Below are 19,840 nucleotides of genomic sequence, written 5' to 3' on the forward strand. Positions count from 1 at the left end.
CACTGGGATGTTGAAATTAAAAAACACCTGCTATTCATAAGAGACTGTTACAAAAAGGGAAAGGAAAGGCACAGAATGGGAGAAAATTTTTCTTTTTGGCCACACCCCGTGGCATGCAGGATCCTAGTTCCCCAACCAGAGATCAAACCCATGCCCCCTGCAGTGGAAGCGCGGAGTCTTAACCACTGGATTGCCAGGGAAGTCCTGGAAGAAAACATTTGAAATATATATACCTAAGAACTTGTTTCTGGAATATATATGCAGAACTCTTAAATATCAGTAATGTAAAGACAAATAACCCAATTTTTTTAAGTACAAGAAAGCTGAACAGACACTTCACAAAGGATATATGAATGGCCAGTAAGCATGTGAAAAGATGCTTAATCTTTGATCATCAGGGATAAGCACATTAAAACCACAGTAAGACACTACTACACAACCACTAGACTGGCTAAAGAGAAAAAGACTGACAACACTAAGTGCTAGCAAGGACGAGGAGCGACTAGAACTCTAATCTGCTGCTGGTGGAATGTGACGCTACAACCATCTTGGAGGACAGCTCGGCAGTTTCTTAAAAAGTTACTCACAGCCGTAGGACACATCGCAGAAATTGCACTCCTGGTCATGTAGCCTGTGTCCATTCAAAGACGGCCAAGGATGCTCACAGCAGCCTCATTCGAAATGGCCCCAAACTGGAAACGACCCAAGTGTCCAAAATGTGCGTTGACAGAGAACGGAAAGAGACTAGCACCTCCACACAACACAGCACTGGCACCGAGAAGGAACAAGCTGCCAACTACATGACAACTAGGAGCCTCAGACACGTCATGGTGAGAGAGAAGCCAGACAAAAAAGGGCACAGTGCACGGCTCCATTCTCACAGGACTCTCCGAAAGACAGATCTCGCCGCAAGCGGCAGGAAGCAGGCCAGTGGGGCCGGTGCCAAGGATGCTGCTCCCTGACTGCAAAGAAGCACGTGGAACTCTGGGTGGCAGGAAAGTTCTGTCTTGGTTGTTACTCAAGTACCTGTGTTAAACCTTGTTGAACTGCACGCTTAACATGGGTGCATGGACTGTAGGAAATTACAGCTCAATTAAGTTGAATCTTCGCAGAGCCGACTGAGGGCGCTGCTTCCCTAATGTCAGGTCTGCGCTGCAGACACCAGGGCCCACACAGCCGCCTTCCTTCTCCCCATGGGTAGTTCAATTTCTGTAAAGAAAACTGTGCTGAGCTTCTGCCTGGGGAAGGAGCTCCTGGCTGCTGGGCACTCCATCTGCACATGAGGGGGGTGGTTCGCGGCCCCAGATACAGACATCCACCTGCACGTGCATGGCCCCTGGTGTCCCAAGGCCTAACCTCTCTGAGTCTGTAGGCCCACTGGCTGCATTTCCCACAGGCCCGCTCCCCAGCTGCTGCCCCCGCCCTCCCCGGGAAGGCGCAGGCTCACTCATCCGTGTGCTGAGGCCCTTCTCCTGCTCCCGTCACTGCTGTGGGTTCTCACTGTCCTTAGTCCTTTATCGTCTTGTTTACAGTGGTGACAGGAGAGCAGACGCTCGTGGCTGATGTGCCCTATGGACGGGAGGTCTGGATACAGATGCAGAAATCACACACTGAGGGACAGAGTCAAACTGAAATGCACATCCTGGAAAGCACAGCGCATGGAGAGCCCAGCACACTAGCAGGATTCCAGGTTTCTGACCAAGTAATGAGGCCCCTGCTTTTGAAGAGGCTTGGACAGACTCAGCCTCCTGAAGGAAAGAGTCGGGGAAGGCTGAACCCAGCCTGAGCACGCCGGCAAGAATGGGCTCGTCTGCCTCCGCCCTGCAATAAACTCCACAGCAGCCTCCCTCCCCTCCTCGGAAGGTTGGGGGCCTCAGAGACACCATGCAGAAGTACAACTGAAAACATACTTTTTTTATCCCTTGAGAAGCAAGACGAAGTATAAGGGGTCACACGAGTAACCCTTGTTGGGATCAGAATATGAAAATCATTGAGATTCACTCCTAACGCTACAAAATACTGAAGCACTTGGTTTCTGCTCAAAGTTCTGCAGTCTGTGGCTGCCAGGGGGCAGGAAGCCCTCGCACAGGCAGAGCCTGGCCCAGACCAGCGGGCAAGCATTTAGTGTCCTTGGTGAGGAAACAAGAAAGCCACCACCCCTGCACGCGCTGCTGCGTCCAAGTCCACTCCCCATCCCCACTTCACCCCAGAGACACGCGGCTCAGGCCCACCTCCCAACCACCCTCTTCTCTTGCTCCTGGGGGCCCCTCTCCTGCTAGTCCCCCACCCATGCCCCTGCCCTGTGCCAATGTCCCCGGCTCAGCCTGGATGGCTCCTCTGCCTACAGTCACCCTTTGGGGGTGCCCCAGGTTCCTAGCTCTGTACTCTGTGGCCAACCTGCTCCATCCTGACCTCCCAGTTTGTCCACCTGGGAGTGCAGAAACCACTTCCTATGCAGCCCGACCAAGCGCCCTCCCCATCCTCCCTGTGTGGTTCCCCCATCTCCAAACAGGGCAAGTCATCCCGCCAGGCACTCGGCCCCAAACCAGATGTGTCCTCAGCGCCTGCCTCTCACCCCATCTCATCTATCAGCGTGTGCACTGGCTCTGCCGTCTAGGTGTATCCAGAACCTGCCAGTGGCTCAAGCCCCGCCCCCTCACCTGGGGCTGCGACAGCCTCCTCCTGTCTCCCTGCCTCCCCAGTCCCACAGGCTGTCCTCAACCCAACAACAGAGGATCTTTTAAAAACTCAACTTGGCTCACAAGCCCCCAAGAGTTTCTCACCTCACTTGGAGCAAAGGCCATCCTCACGAGGGCCTGGGAGGCCTACACCGCTGCTATCTCAGCCCCCTTGAACTTGAACTCTGACGCCAACTGAAGGCGGGCTCACAAGTCCTCTTCTCAGGGTGCCCTTCCTGACCTGCCTATTAAAGATCAGCCCCATCCACCCTGCCTCCCTGTGTTATGCAGGTGACGTCCCTAGGATGCTACAGCCAGAGCCTGTAATGTTCGGGTGTCCACTGTGCCCCCACAAGGGCCAGCTCGCTCTCAGGGCAGGTGGGGCCCCCGCTCAGCCCTAACCCCAGGGCCCGGGATGGTGTCTGGCAAAGTCTATTTGTTAAATGAATAAATCAATAAATCACTGTTTCTCCTCCAGTGGCTTCTAATCCTGTGACTGCTAACCAACAGTGAAACACCTTAAGTCCACAGTCTACAGCTTACAAACTCAGCTCCCGTCATCTTATACTTCTTTCTTGAAAATAAAAATCACTATTACCATTGCATCAATTCTACCTTTGACAAGTCAATAATGAACACAAAGATCTTCAGAAAAAGGAGACGGGAAACCAGCCCAAAGGAAGCCCACAAAGCTGATGAGCACATAAGGCCCTTTCTTCAGTCACAGAGAGTCGGGCGTGGGCAGCACAGCCCTGAGGCTGGCGTGAGCCCCAGCTGTCCCTGAACCACACTAGGCAGCAAAGGCTGCCCAAGTTCCTGGCAGCAGCTCTGGATGGAGCCCAGAGCTGGAGAGTCCAGACGTCAAGTTTCCTTCCTTCCAGAGACAGGGCTGGTATAAAAACTCCCATCCGGAGGTGCCCTCCTTGTGGACAAGGGGGCTCAAAGCCTGAACAAGCCTGAGTCGGAGCAAGGGCTCTGAGTGTGGACAGGCTGGGAAGCCACCCACAGACCCAGCCCAGCGACCACAACTCCCACCAGGGCACTGCTGCCTCCAAGTGCCACTGACTGTCCTGCTAACTGGGACACTCCCACCACTGCCCAGAGCCCTTCCGAAACTCCTTCTTTGGAAGGGACTCCAATGCCACTTGAGGAAACCTCATGACTTAGATGAGTCATACCTGGTCTTGATCACTCAGCTCATGCCCCAGTGACCTTGGACTGTTTCCAAAAGTCAAACCCGCCCATAATGGAAAAGTTCTTTGGTCCCTGAGGACTCCAAAAGAAAGTCCTCTGCAGGAAATTTCAAATGTTCTAAGCGATGATGGCATCATGGACAGTAAAATTCAAGCTTCCAAGAGGGGAAGGAAAGGGCAGGGCCCCCTCCTCCACCAGCCATGGTTGGTAGATGCGGCCGTGCCTGAAAGCTTGGTCACAAGGACAGTTGTGTCCATGGGCGCCTTCCATCCTGATGGGTACAGCACATCAGGATGCCGTCCTATCTCAGGACACTGACGCTATGCTGTGGGACAGAGGGCCCAGCAGTCAGGCCTCAGTCTGCCAGCTGACAGGTCTGTCCTCCTTGAGAACCGCTGACCCCAGTGCCCGAAAAGGAACCAGCACAGGCAGGCACACCATTCACATCTGCCCAGTGGCACATCCACTGGAGAGACTAGGGGCCTAGTTCAGAGCTCAATGGCTCAGTCAGCCAATCACTCCAAGTCACTCAATCACTCCAAGAAGGGCAGAAGTGAGGACACAGACAGGTTGACTTCTAGATCCAGCTCCTCTCCAATATCACAGACACAGTCTAAAAATAAGGCGTGGGCTTCCTTGGTGGTTCAGTGGTTAAGAATCCGCCTGCCAATGCAGGGGACACGGGTTTGAGCCCTGGTCTGGGAAGATCCCACATGCCGTGGAGCAACTAAGCCCGTGCGCCACAACTATTGAGCCTGCGCTCTAGAGCCCACGAGCCACAACTACTGAGCCTGCACGCCTAGAGCCCATGCTCTGCAACAAGAGAAGCCACCGCAATGAGAAGCCCGCACACCACAATGAAGAGTAGCCCCTGCTTGCCGCAACTAGAGGAAGCCCGTGCACAGCAACAAAGACCCAGTGCAGCCAAAAATAAATAAATAAAATAAATAAATTTATAAAAATGAGGCGTGAGTTGTTATCCTGTGGCAGGATGACAGTACCTAAGAGTTCTTGCACTGGAATTGTCTTGGACTCAAATTACGGCTCCGCCACTTACTGAGGGGGATCTTGGGCAGGTTACTTAATGTTTCCCCTATCTGGAAAATGTAGAACAAAATTGTGTCTCTGTTGTGTTGAGCGGATAAATTCACACACACGCACAAGGAGCTCCATGAGGCAGTTTCTATAAACACCAGTCACTGCTACGATGACACAAGCTTGGCACATCCTGGAAGGAGACCAAGGGTACCCATGTCCTTGCATACACGCAGCCCTGCCAGACATGGACTTCGGCCATAAGTGTGAAGGATATCCTTCACCCAAACCCCAACATAGCTGAGTCTCTGAGTGTAGGCTGAGTTTCAATGACACCAAGGAGAAATTTTGGTGACAGGTTTAAGTGTCACCTGTCAGCTGATACATCTATATTTAAACTTATTTACTGCTTTGTTGAAAGAAGTACAGTTATCACAACTTGAGCTCCCAGCTCTTTTCCACAGTAAATAACTCAAACTTTAACTTTATAATACTTTTTTCTAAAATAAATAAAGGAGGAAATGTTTATTCTATTTCCAAGGAAAGAGAACCCTGGGGGAGTTACTACAGAGGAAGATTTAGACACCCCATCACACTTCCCCACAGATCACCATAAAGTAGAAATCTGTGATCCCAGGATACCATACGGCTAACAAAATGGTCTTCTCCAACTGGTACAATTTTGGTTTCAGAGAGGGCGGGCAGGGTGGGCACCTGAGGAGGAACTGGACCCCACGCCCTACCTGCCGCTGCAGGGCAAGTTCGCTGTCCAGCTCCTCCAGCCTCCTTTCCAGCTTCCACTTCAGGTTCCCATACTGCTCCCGCTGCTGGTCCAGCTCACTGTTCCTGTCACTGTGTGAAAAGTGCAGTGTTAAGAAAAGTAACACTGAAGAGTCTCCAAACTACACAGGGTCACCTTTGCAAACATGAGGTGACAGGTCATGCTTCACTTTTGCGGGGGTGGCTTTGGCAGGACCCAGGGGACCTACATGCTGCACCTGGACAGGTGACTGCCTGCAGAAGAGTACGTGATGTGGGATCCAGGCTCTCACAACACAATTCCCAAAGTGCCTAAGATACAATCAAAAGTCACCAGTCATACCAAGAACCAGGAAAATCTCTATCTGAATGAGAAAACACAATCCACAGATGTTAACACCAAGATGACGCAGATGCTGAAATGATCTAACAAGGATTTTAAAGCAGCCGTCATAAAGATGCTTCAACAAGCAATTTTGCACAGTTTTAGGACAAATGGAAATCAGAAACTCTCAGCAAAGAAAAAGTAACAAAGAATCAAATGGAAATTTGAGAACTGAGAAGTACAATAACCAAAACAAAGGACACCCTGGTTGGGCTCAAAGGCCGAATGAACATGTTAGAGCAAAGAACCAGTGAAAAACAAAAGTTACCTGACCTGTTAATAGAAATAGACTGAAAAAAATGAGCAGAGCCTCAGAGACCTGTGGATAACAAAAGATGTGACACTCACATGGTCATCACTGCAGTCCCAGAATGGAAGGAAAAAGAGGGTGGGGCCAAAAATGTACTTGAAGAAATAACGGTTGAAAATGTCCCCAATTTGGTGAAAAAGAATGGGCAGAAGACCTGAGGAGACACTTCACAAAACAGTGTACAGCACTTCAAGGCTGCAGCAGAGCGCGCAGCTGAGGCCTGACCTCCCTTCTCACCGTGAGCGGAGCCCACAAGCCTGACGGCAGCTTCAGGGTCTCAGTCGACTTGCCTCAAGTCAGCTCACTTAGTTTTGGATTTAATATATATTCCACACCATTAAAATAATCATAAGCTCAAATATGTTTTATTATAATTATACAGATTTGTAAATCATGGGGAAAAATTCCAAATAGATGAACAAATCTCCACTAATTTCAGCCACACTGGGACCCAGAAAAAGACATCCAGGTGTGGCCCTGCCTGCCTTCCCTTGACAAACACTGGACAGGTGGGCGCCGGGCAGCGCTGCGGGGCGGGAGGCGTGTGGAGGGTCGGGGAGTGGGGTCTGCTGGCCCTCACCTGTGGACCCGCTCCAGCTCTAGGCGGTGTTCCTGCAACCTCTGCTGGGACTGCTGCTGCAGATCCTCCACCCGCCGGGCCTCGCTGGCCAGCGCCTGCCTCAGCTTGGCCACCTCGATCTTGAGCTCGCTCACCTCGGCCTGCCTGGCCTCCTCCAGCCCACGGGCCCGGGCAAATGCAGCGTCGTAGTGCTCCAGCTCCCGGTCCCGCTCCTCCAGCACCTGCAGGTTGTAGACAAAGTCCTCCCGCAGGCGTCGCAGCTTCCCCTGTGCCTCCTCCAGCTGGCGCTGAGCGTCCTGCAGGGCTGCCTCCCGCAACTGGGAGTGCTGGGCCTGCAGTGCTCGCCACTCCTCCTCCTTGCGAGCCAGCAGGGCATTCAGGGCCTGCTCTGTGGGCGGGGGCAGCATGTCGGCAGCTGCAGCAAAGAGGAGGCAGGCAACGGGTTCACCGTTAGGGACCCTGTCTTCCACAACACACACCTCAGATCCCCAACTAAATGATCGCTGTCACCAAAGCAGGAGGATGCTCTGGCCAGTTACTGGCTTTCTGGTCACACTCTGAGTTCTGGAGAGCCAAAGGCAGCTCCCCTAGGCTCCAGCAGGGCAGGGGCATACTAGGCCCAGACCCCAAAGGCTCTTTCTACCCTATCCTCACCCTACAGCAGAAGGAACAGACAGTAAGTGCAGGATCACCGAGGTAAGAGAGGAAGCAAAGACAGGGAGTGTTGTTTGCTCACCTACAAAAGCTAGGTTCTTTAAAATAGTTTCATAAAGGCCGCTCAGTAGCTGAGCTGTGACTGGCCCCAGGTGGCCCCTGAGCTAATGCCCCTTCCCACCCCCATGCTCTACTCCTGGAGCTGGAATGCAGGCTCCCGGAGATTCACCACCCAGAAGCAGGCCCCTCTGTTCTTGTGTTTCCAGTCCATCGTGCACTGATACTTTTGTAAAACACAATAAAGTGCTAGAACAAAAATGAAAATTACAAAAACGAAGATATATAATACACAACTCCGATTTTTTAATTATTAGATTCAACAGCATAAAACTACTTTGTCAAGTTGCCAACAAGTGTCTGAAGACCTCTTGCTTCCCGTCTCCACAGAGGATGGCCCACAAGGGGCAGGGCCGGTGAGGGTTGCTCCCCACCAGGGCACCTCCACCACTGTCCTGGTCCCATCACCTGGCAGAGATGGGGTGGATTCTGATATGCAGAACCGCTGGTGGGGGTGGGGGGGGAATCTCCTGGGCTTGACTTATGCAATGGGTCCGAGGCCATGGGTCAGGCCCTGCCAGCTACACAACAGGCCCAGAAGGCATAAAGGCTGGCACACGTACCACTGGCATCTTCTGGGGTAGAGGGTGGCATGTGAATGATGCCCGGCTCTGAGAGTGCTTTTCCAGGAAGGCCAGGTGGGGTCTGAGGCAGGCATCCAGCAGTGACTTTTGTGTATCATTGTCCCTAAAGAGTCTGAAATGTCTGATTCATTTTAAGTGGGTTTTTTTTAAAATGAAAAAGACAAACTGTCCCAGGCCATCTCAACCCACAGGGTCAATACACATTCATGGAAACCCTCTTGGGCAGAGGAACAAGATTTCAGGGGCCTGTGAAGACACCCTGCAGGTTGTGGAGGTTCCATGCAGCCCCTCCCAAGGGGCACCAGCAGCATGAATACTGGTCCCCCTTGGTCAATGTAAAGCAAATATCCACAAACTAACACAGAAACAGGAACAGGAGAACCTGAGGGTCTTTTTTAAAATTTATTTTTAACATTACATTTACAGCAAACACTCTCTAAACCAGAAAGAGGACTACTTTTTTTAGAGACATGAAGTTCATTTCACTCCTGAAATTACTGATAACAAAAACCAACAACAGGGGGACTTCGCTGGTGGTCCAGTGGTTAAGAAACTGCCTAGCAATGCGGGGGACACCAGTTCAATCTCTGGTCAGGGAACTAAGATCCCACATGCCGTGGGGCAACTAAGCCCACGTGCCACAACCAGAGAGCCTGCGTGAGGCAACTACAGAGCCTGTGCGCTCTGGAGCCCATGCACCACAACAAAGGGCCCGTGTTCCGCAACAAAAGATCCTGCGCACCGCAACAAAGACCCAATGCAGCAAATAAATAAATATTAAAAGAAAAACAAACCAACAAAGTTCTACAACGAAACCTTACTTTCTAAAACCCAGTGGAGGTAAGAAATGAACAAAATTTTCATTTTACACAACGTTTTGATGGCATCAGGTTTACTGTGATTGAACTCTTCGTAGGGCCTCAATTCAAACACCTGCAGAGTTGCTGCCACCAGCACTGCTCTCCTCAGACAGCCCAAGTCTTGCTTCGCTTATGAGCTGTGGACTCTTTGCCCTGTGAAAGGTGATCACTAATAACAGAACTCATAAAACTCTAGAGAAAAGCAACAAAAAACCAAAAAATAAACACACACACACACCCTACCAAAAAATTATCTGTGTAATCAAAATTATTACTATTAACATCTTGGAAACAAAATGAAAAAAAAAGTAAAGTGGTCTGGGTTAGTATTTAGAGACTCCCAAAATATTCTGTCAGGACTAAAGAAACAATAAGGTGCGTTTTCTGGAAGAAGATGCGTGTTACGTGCTTGTCTACCCCCGTGGACAGTGGGAACATGAAACAAACTTTTCAGACATTTGTTTCTCACAGCTCAGCAGAACAGTGCTCAGAACACAGAAAGTAAAATAAGAAACACACGATGAGGTAATTCCCTGGTGGTGCAGTGGTTAAAGATCTGCCTGCCAGTGCAAGGGACACGGGTTCGATCTCTGGTCCGGGAAGATCTCACGTGCCGCGGAGCAACTAAGCCCGTGAGCTTAGTGTGCCACAACTACTGAGCTCACAACTACTGAAGCCCGCGCGCCTAAAGCCTGTGCTCCACAAGAGAAGCCACTGCAATGAGAAGCCCGTGCATGGCAACGAAGAGTAGCCCCCACTCGCCGCAACTACAGAAAGCCTGCGTGCAGCAACGAAGACCCAATGCAACCAAAAATAAATAAATAAATAAATAAAATTGATTTAAAAAAAAAGAAACACACGATGAACGTTAGGAATGGGCAATGAAGGCCAGGTAATTATTAAATATTGAGCAATGCTGGGCTTCCCTGGTGGCTCAGTGGTTGAGAGTCCGCCTGCCGATGCAGGGGACACGGGTTCGTGCCCCGATCCAGGAAGATCCCACATGCTGCGGAGCGGATAGGCCCATGAGCCATGGCCGCTGGGCCTATGCGTCCGGAGCCTGTGGTCCGCAACGGGAGAGGCCACATCAGTGAGAGGCCCGCATACCGCAAAAAAAAAAAAAAAAAAAAAAAAAAAAAAAAAATATTGAGCAATGCATCTGACTAAGGGCTTGCTGGAAGGCAAAGCACAAAGGAAAACAGGATCCATCATAGGATTTGCATCTTTCATGAGGAAAAAGTAAGGCAGTTTCCCAGGTGAAGCTGTCGGCATTTAGATCTAAATGAATTCCTTACGATAAGGGAAACAAATTGTGCAGGACAGGGCCTGGCAAGCTTTCTCCCTTTCCTGGCCAGTCGGTAAACATTGAGGGCTTGGTGGGTCACAGGGTCTCTACTGATGCCCCTCAACTCTGTGTGAAAGCAGCCACAGAGGACAGAAAAAGTATAGGCTGAGTCTCTCCCACAGGCCTGCTGTGCTGACCTCCAGACACTTGTGCAGGGGACGCTTTTATTGGCACCTGTGTGACAGATACTATCATTTCTTAAGGCTGGTCCTCGCAGCCCCTAATCCTCAGGCGTCCGCGATGATCTCAATCTGGACAGAAACATCCATCCACAACTCCCCGGTGTCCACTGGGGGTGCAGGCCAGCCTCACGGAGGGGAGGAGGCACATGCCCTTCCAGCCCAGCCTGCCTCGGGGTGACTGCACCAGAGATGCGGAGCAAAGGGAGAGGGCACAGGCACGAGAGGCTGAGGGAGAAGGAGGAGAACGCAGGGCCTTGTGGGGTTGTGATACAGCAACAAACACTGGTCTTCATCCACGGTTTCTGGCACAAGGCTCCTAAAACCCTATTTCCTGAGTGACAGAAGCTACAGGGGCATCTTTAGTTAGTTTTTGTTCCTAGTTCCTGAAATAACTCCAGGTGAAAGGATGTCTCCCATTATTCATAACAAACCTCTTTCAACCACACCTGAGTCTATGTTAATGAGGTGATTTTGGAAAGCCCCTAGATAACCAATGGTTGGGGGCTGGTTGCCAGGGGAACCGGAGGGTTGGAACTTGCACCTCCACCTCCCAACTTTCAGGGAAAGGAGAGGAGCTGGAGGCTGAATCAATCACCAGTGGCTAATGGTTTAAACAATCAGGTTTAAAAATCCTGCCAGGTGGGCCTCCAACCCACAATCTGGACAGGATTGGCAAACAATCTAGGCATGTTGCAGCAAAAATAGAAATGAAGTTTTCCCTCTCTTGAGAACAAGAAAAATAAAGGGAACAGTGAACAGGCTAGACAAGAAACATAACCTGGCCTGAAAGAGTTAATCACTCCTAGTTTTAACTGTTACTAATCTGTAGTGTCTGTAACTAGATCTGTACTTCACAAAGCTAACCTATCACTCTTTAACACTAAGTGAATGACATCCTGCGCTCCCTTGTAGCATCTGCATTTCAGAAAGAAGGTCGCAGGCCGATAACCAAGAGACAAACGGACCCAACAACCCAATTACCAGGCTGCCTGAGGCCAGCTGTGACTGTTTTGAAATAATGCAGGAAAAAGAATGCAAGACCTTCACTACTTTTGATCCTTATCATATAGGCCTGACTGCAAGCCGCACATGTAAATCTTCTCTGATTCCCCGAGGAGCAGGGGCACAGTTCTTGAGGTGCCAGCATGCCGTGTCTCTCCTTTGCCTGGCAGAGAAATAAAAGCCTCTCTATTTCTTTTCCTCCAAATCTCTGTCTCCGTATTTCTATTCGGCATTGGTGCACAGGGAGCCAAGGGGTTTGGCAACAGGCACAGGTGCATTTCTTTAAGAAGGTTACTCACCCAAAAGACATCTTCCAAACACAAAAACTCAAAACCCAAAACCTGCTTCCCTGGTAGCGCAGTGGTTAAGAACCCGCCTGCCAATGCAGGGGATACAGGTTCAAGCCCTGGTCCAGGAAGATCCCACATGACGCGGAGCAGCAAAGCCCGTGCGCCACAACTACTGAGCCTGCGCTCTGGAGTGCGCCAGCCACAACTACTGACCCCGCATGCCACAACTACTGAAGCCCGCGCACATAGAGCCCGTGCGCCACAATAAGAGAAGCCACCGCAATGAGAAGCCCATGCACTGCAACGAAGAGTAGCCCCCGCTTGCTGCAACTAGAGAAAGCCCGCACACAGCAACAAAGACCCAATGCAACCAAAAATAAATAATAAATAAATTAAAAAAAAACAAAACAGGGGCTTCCCTGGTGGCGCAGTGGTTGAGAGTCCGCCTGCCAATGCAGGGTACACGGGTTTGTGCCCCGGTCCGGGAAGATCGCACATGCCGCGGAGCGGCTAGGCCCATGAGCCATGGCCGCTGAGCCTGCACGTCCGGAGCCTGTGCTCCGCAACGGGAGAGGCCACAACAGTGAGAGGCCCGTGTACCGCAAAACAAACAAACAAAACAAACCCAAAACCTGTCTCTTTGCTGCAAAATGAAACTAAGCACCGAAGGTCAGCAACACCTCCCTGGGGAAATCCAGGGGACGGTCCCTGGAACTAACAGACCAAGCAGATGCTCAGACTCCTCTACAGGCTTTCAGTACTGGCAAGGGGCCAACGAGGCACAGGCAAAACGTCCCTCTGGACTTACCTCGTGGCTGGCAACCAGGTTCACTTTGCCCCCCACACAACAAGCCTCGCTTAGACACCAAGGTTGCAGCAAAGAGGGTGTTTATTTGCAAGATAATCAAATCTCAAATCCACCTCCCCAGAGGCAAGGGGCTCGGGGTATTTATGGGATCAGGAATAAAGAAGCAGGGCAGTCAGAGGCAAGCTCATGAGGAAAGGTGATTGAAAAAAGGTTTGGTAATCGGTCTGCACAGGTGTAGCTAGGCTACAGGCCTCTGCACGTTTTGAGGGTAGAGTTTTCGACCCCCCAGTGTTAAAAGGTCACCAAGCGGACACTCCTACATGCCCAGCTGGAGGGTTGGTGGTCCTATCCAGTCTTAACTGGCTCAGCTTGAACTAGACACAGCTGACTCCAAGTTCCTGGAAAACAACTCAGGCAAACATCTTATTGTTTAGGCTACATGCTGCTCGGAGGACATGCAAGTCTTAAAACTACCTTGATTAGTGAAGGCAGGTGAATGGGTTTGACTAATTATTATGCACGGTTTCAAAAGCATCCGTAAAAATCCCTGAACTAGCAGGTTTGAACTTCTGGGCTGGTGAAGGCGTGGAAGTGTGGAGGGCAGTGTGCCAGGAGAGCGAGCATGGGAGCTCCCAGCCCCTCCCACCCACCTTACCCTGTGTCTTCCATCTGGCAGCTCTGAGTTGTATCCGCTTATAATAAACTGGTGATCTAGTAAGTAAAGCGCTTCCCAGAGTTCTGTGAGCTGCTCTAGCACGTTACTGAACCTGAGGAGAGGGGTCATGGGAACCCTGATTTACAGCAGTCGGGCAGAGCATAGGTGACAACCTGGACTTGCATCCAGAAGGGGGGCATCTCGTGGGATCGGCACTAACCCCAGGCAGTTAGTGTGGGAACTGAGTTAAACGTAGGACACCCACTCGGTGTCCACCGAGAATCTGAGAAGGCTTGATGGAGCAAGCGCCCCCTGACATGTGGCATCGGACAGGAAGCAAGCGTCCTGAGTGTGAGGGCAGGGAGGGAGGACGAACTCGGAAGCAGGGTCCTAATCAGAAGGGACGGTCGAACTCCACAAATGTCCTGATAGAGCTGTCCTAACCAGGGACAGTGTGGTGGCCTCCCCGCAGGGCTCTGGGGCAGAGCAGAGCTCTGCCGGGGCAGACCTTGGGCACAGCCCCGGTCTCCACCACCTCTCCTGCTAGGCAGTTGCACCCTGCCTCGCCCAGCACCCACAGGCCCAGTGCGGCCTTGTCAGCCTCTCCTTAGCTGCATCCATCCAGGGCCTGCTTGCCATCTTGAGTTAACAGGGTGCTGACAGAAACCCTGAGCCTGCCACCCTCAATTCTGCACGCCCCCGCCCCCGTTGCCCTCAGCTCGCCCATGGCACCCCTCTCCACCCAGCTGCCCAAGCTGAACACCACGAACTAGCCTGGATTTCCTGCTGTCTCTCATCCCCCCACCACACCTCAGCCACCATCATCCCTCACCTGGAGTCTCGCTGACTCCAGACCCTGAACTGGCCCCTCTGCTCCATACTTGCCCTTTCAGAGCCAGCAAAGGAATCTTAAAAAAAAAAGCCTAACTGCCCCCCGCCCAGCAGTGCTTCCGGTTCCTCGGTCCACTTACAACACCCGGATCGCTACATTCAGGGCTGGCATGTGCCGAATGGTTCCCCCTCCCACCCCGTCAGTCAATCTCAATCCAGCTGCCCCTCTGCCTGGAATGCTCCACCCAACCCACAAGCAGGCTCCTTCCTGTCAGTGAGACCAACTCAAGGATCACTCCAGGAAATCCCCCCTCAACTTCGACCCAAACTGGTGCAATGCCGTAGACCCATCCAAGTTCTCTGCGTGGCACTTACCAGCAGCGGGTGGATTATTGCTTATGTTATCATTCTTCCCTACACATTCCACATGGTATCCCATACTTGGAACTCCAGCACACAGGAGGCGCTCAAAAGTATGTACTAAATAACTAAATGGTAAAAACTATCACATGACGGGCTTCCCTGGTGGCGCAGTGGTTGAGAGTCCACTTGCCGATGCAGGGGACGCGGGTTCGTGCCCCGGTCCAGGAAGATCCCACATGCCGCGGAGCGGCTGGGCCCGTGAGCCATGGCCGCTGAGCCTGCGCGTCTGGAGCCTGTGCTCCGCAACGGGAGAGGCCAAAACAGTGAGAGGCCCGCGTACCGCAAAAAAAAAAAAAAAAAGTAAAAAAACTATCACATGACAACACATAAACATGGGGCTCTGGGGCTACAGCAGAGGAACCCGGGAGGCAGGTATCTTTGTTCCCCCAGGGCCCTTCCAAACCACTCCTCCTCCTCCTCCTCCAAAGGCTCGGCTTCCTTAAAGTACCCACAACCCTGTGTACCAGGTGGTCTCAGAGCCCAGGTGGCTCTACCACAGAGGATGACCCTGCATCCGCTGAGGTGCCTGGCCCACCTCTGCTACCCTGTCCATGGTTTCCCCCACTCCAAAATACCCAAGCACCCCACACTCTGATCGCCAGCCCTCTCCCTTCAGATTCAGTCACTCTAGATCAACAATAACTTGATCTTTAAGTGTGTTATTGGCTGTATCAATGAACTACAGGGAAACTAAGGACATTCACTTTAAAAAGTTTTGAATTCAGTAAAAACTGGAGTTATTGGCTTCCAGTTCAGTCAGTTGCCAAGTATTTCCCCCAGGTAGACAGCCGAGGGGATTCCCCAGGTATGTCCTGAGGTCACCACACTCTGTTCTGTACGCCAATCCCTGGCACCTTGAAGGAGATAACAAATGTTTGTTACTACTCCAGTTAGGATGTATATCATTGTAGCCAGAAAAAAAATGATACTATGTAAAATTCTCATAAACATAGCAAACTTTCTTAAATTCATTCATTTAACAAGTATTTATTTAGCTCTTACTACATGTCAGGTGCTGTTTCACCTGCTGGAGACACGGGCCAGGTCCCCACACCAACGGGTTGTCATCCCTACTGGGACAAGACAGAGATGCACGGAAACAAAGGGGCAGAGGAGGTAACTTCCCACATCACTAGGGTGGCCGGAGACGCAGGGCTGCCCGGGTCAGAGGTCAGGGAGGCCCTGCCCAGAGGGAAAGGCAGGAAGGGGCTCTGCTCAGCCTTCAGGAGGCTTACACATCCTGTTCAGCCCGTGGCCCCTGCCCTGGCTGCAAGCCTCCCAGGACCACTGGGAAACCAGGGTTCCAGCAGGTCAGCCTGGCCACCAAGCTCAAGAAAAGCCCGGAGTGGAATAACAAGGTGACTCGATGACCTCCACAGTTGGGCGTTCACCCACACTAACTGACGTCTAATGGCTGGCCCCCCAAACCCCAACATATGCACAAAGCCAGCTGACTACAGTGGGGCTGCATGAGTGTGAGCTGGTGCGTGGCCTAGTGAGCTCTGGGCTCTGGCATAGTCTTGTCAACAGAAATCGGCGTACACACAGACCACCCACATGCCTGTGCACACTCACAGGCAAAGAATCAGGATTTAAGCAAATACACAACTTTAAATGATGCCGATGCTACTATGATCTTTGATGAAATGCCTGAGTCATCACTGCGGCTCTTTACAGAGAGAGCACACGGAGGTCTGTGACGTCAACGGGCCTCCCTCCTCTGAGGACCGTCCGTAGGCTCGCCTCTTAAATGCATCGGTCACACAGCCACCCATGGAAATTGCTCTCCTAGTACAGAAATCTGACCACGTGATACTGTGCCCATGGCATGTGGCCTTTTCAAAAGAAAGTTCAACCTGTTTGGCACAGTATATGAAGACCCCTAGGATGGGGCCTGGCCCATCTTGCCCACCACAGCTCCCTCTGGACCTCCAGCCGGTCCCCAGAGAGAAACCAGCTTCTACTGTGTATGCTCCGCTGGACCTCGACATGCCCAGTGCTATGCTCCTTTCCCTCCCACCCCATCACAGACAGCCTGCCCTGCATCCGTCACAAATCCTAAAAGCCCCAAGGCTGAGAATAATCGGCTTTTATTAAAGGTCACAGATTCAAAATCTGGACCCAATCTGTCTGTCAGCCAGCAGGCATCCCCAGTACACACCCAGTTTACAGGAGGGACCACACAAAACCTCTGGGGCAACTGGAGAAATCTCCGGGAAGGGCGGGGGGAGCGCACTGTCAACTCGTCTTGGCCCACGGTGTTCACAATCTTCTAAGAGAAGCAGTGGGGTCAGCAGGGGATGGACCAGGACTGTGCTAGGTCATCTCATCACTCTGATGTTCTCATCTGTAAAATGCTGAGCTTTCTAAACTTTTTTTTTTTTTTTTTTTAATCTAAGGGGGATATTTACCTGTTAGTTCTGAAAGGCACTTGGAAATTCTGGGTCTTAGGAAGATGGAAGTTACTCCTCATGAAAGTCATGGTTTCCCAAACATGGAAAATTTGCAGGCTGCAAACAGACACAAGCAGCAGAGGCCCTATCTGAAGACCACCTCAGTCATGAGTGAGTTCGAATGCACCCCTGGTGTCAAGATGCCACCAGAGACTATACAGTGGGGTGTGGAAGAGCTCGGGCACTCACTTACTCTCTCACCCAAAACCCAGCAGTGGTCTGCAGCAGTTGACCCTGACCATGCAGGCCCAGCCTTGTCAGATCAAACGGAGCATTGAGAAAGAGGCTCAGAAACTGGCTCGTCCAGGCATTGGGAGACTCTGAGGTGTCTCTTCACAGATTACGACAGGGCCAGGGCTGCAAGGAGGATCTATAGCCAAGCGTCTCCTAACAGCCAACATCATACTTACAAGAGTTCGGGGCAAAGGATGAGGCCTAAGAAACCATATATGAAAAGGAGCTCCATGGAGAAGAAGGAGCTTTCCAAGCCAAGTGGGCTCTGCAGAGGGGCTCGCCCCGCCCTGGCAGGGCCCCAACTCTCCAGCAAGCTGTCAGCAGCGACTATAAGCTGTGTATACAGGAAGGAGCCTGGGAGGATAATTTCATCCTTGCCAATCTCACCCCTTGCCAAGATGACCAAATCAGAGAGGAACCCACAGGCTACCCAACTGCAGATGTGACAGTAGAACTAATCACACTTTTGTTTGTCTGACCAAAAACTTGGAGCAATTGTTTTAGAATAAACACTTGACAAGTACTTTACTGAAAAAACATTACATGACTTCAGTAAAACATAAGCAGTTGCAAACTCTAAAATGTACAAAAAAGGACCATTTGTAAAGGCTAAAAGTCAGTCCCTAGACGCTCACAAACAAGCCATTTAGGCACAATGGCTGGGCAAAGAGACACCTAAAGCAGAGGTTTCTTTTTATCTCCTTCCTCTGTAGGACTGTGGCTCCAGATACATTTGGCTTTCCACTCAACCACCATTCCTAATGCAGAAAACCCAAATCTATTTTGGTAAGGCATGTTGTCTTACTGGTGCTCTGTAAATATATTCAAAAAGCTGAATTTATAAAACATTTTTGTGGGACTTGAAAGAAATTCCAGAGGTGGCTCATCTCTGCACTCAGGACAGGGGACTCAGTGCTGGCACCCTCTGGAATCCCAGCATGAACCAAACTCGGTATAGACGATTTTTAAGAGGATCGAGGGGATGAAAATTCGGGGCCTATGACCCAAGCCTTTTCTCCTGTCCTTCACTGACTGCCAAACAGTACCCATGACCATTTGTAAAACCTGAGAGAGATGAGCAGCAGATAGATCTTAATTCAATCACCGGAACTTGCTTGGGGTGAGGGATACTGCTACAATGAGGGGAACAGAGTGCTTTTTATTTGAATTTACAGCTGCCAGATTCCCTTGCCTCTCCCCCCCAAAAAGCGAATAAATGATAAAATAAAAGTTTGAATAGTCTTGTAGTTAAGAGCTGATACTGTGCTCACTTTTAGAACCACATAAATGTTTCACATACCAAAACTTAAATCAATAAGGAATCGGGAATTCCCTGGCGGTCCAGTGGTTAGGACTCCGTGCTTTCACTGCCAAGGACCTGGGTTCAATCCCTGGTTGGGGAACTAAGATCCCACAAGCCGCGCACTGCAGCACAAAAAAAAAAAAAAAAAAATCAATAAGGACTCAAAGTGAAATATAATCAGAAACAAATGAACCTCACTTTATTACAAATTAATAACATAAACACACTAAGACAACTTTGTAAAACAGCATTTTAACTATATATTCTAAGGAAAAAAACAAAAACAACCACATGCAAATATTATACTTTAGTAGGTTTGTTTTTCACACAAATATGGATTGGTAATACTGAAATTACGTTATATGTGGTCTAGGATTGAGCAAAAAGGTAAATGTACTGAGGACAATAGGAGCCAGAGTTAGAGGAAAAGGAATGTAGAATGAACCCTGTGGTGATGGATTGGAATTGGAAGTATCAATATAAACTCAATTTTTAGTATGTACAGATATATGGATATAGAAATAGATACGGATGTATATAGTGTACACAAATACATGTTTCCCAGCTCGCCCTTTGAGAAAGCCAAAAAGCAATGACACTCCAGTAGCAATGAGCATACCTCCCCCAGATCTTGGTTTCTAAAAAAAACATCTAAACTAAAAGGAACCAACGCTCCTTAGAGAAATGACTGACTCCAGGCTAGGTTAAGGAAAGCACAAAATGAGTCCAGAATATCTTGTGGTGTCAGAAAATAAGTAAGTGCTCAAAATGTTGAGGACAGGCTAAAAGGACAGAGGCCAACTTGAATGGGCTAAATCTGGACAACAGTGCAACAAAATAAATGATAGTAATGGATTATAACCTATGAAATAAAAATAAAATGCCTATACCAAGAAATAACTGAACAAATTAAAATATGGAAAAGTTCTTCCTTACAGTACAATTCCAACTTATAAAAGCAGAAATAATGGAAATGGAAAAATTACCATGTGGCAAATGCAACACTTATAATTGTTTCAGAAAATGCTCACTTCTGGACGCTAAAATTACTCGTTGGCAGTATGGTTATAAACAAGATATTTACTATTTAGAAAGGGAAAAAGGGTAACTTGATGAGAGAAACACCTTGTAGACATCACCTAAAACACACGGCCGAAG

General features: G+C 50.1%; 1 protein-coding gene across 1 annotated transcript in view; it reads right to left on the bottom strand.

The window, feature by feature from the left end:
* CCDC57 (coiled-coil domain containing 57) overlaps positions 1-19,054 on the bottom strand; it is a 104,762-nt gene extending 85,708 nt beyond the window's left edge. The window contains exons 1-3 of the mRNA XM_059996576.1: positions 18,680-19,054; positions 6,942-7,356; positions 5,651-5,759 (exon numbers count right to left, since the gene is read on the bottom strand). Of these exons, the coding sequence (XP_059852559.1) occupies positions 5,651-5,759; positions 6,942-7,348 (516 nt within the window). The 5' untranslated portion in view covers positions 7,349-7,356; positions 18,680-19,054. The remainder of the gene's footprint in view (positions 1-5,650; positions 5,760-6,941; positions 7,357-18,679) is intronic.
* Between the last annotated feature and the right edge of the window lie 786 nt (positions 19,055-19,840).

This window comes from Delphinus delphis, chromosome 19, assembly GCF_949987515.2.
Source record: "Delphinus delphis chromosome 19, mDelDel1.2, whole genome shotgun sequence".
NCBI classification, from domain to species: domain Eukaryota; kingdom Metazoa; phylum Chordata; class Mammalia; order Artiodactyla; family Delphinidae; genus Delphinus; species Delphinus delphis.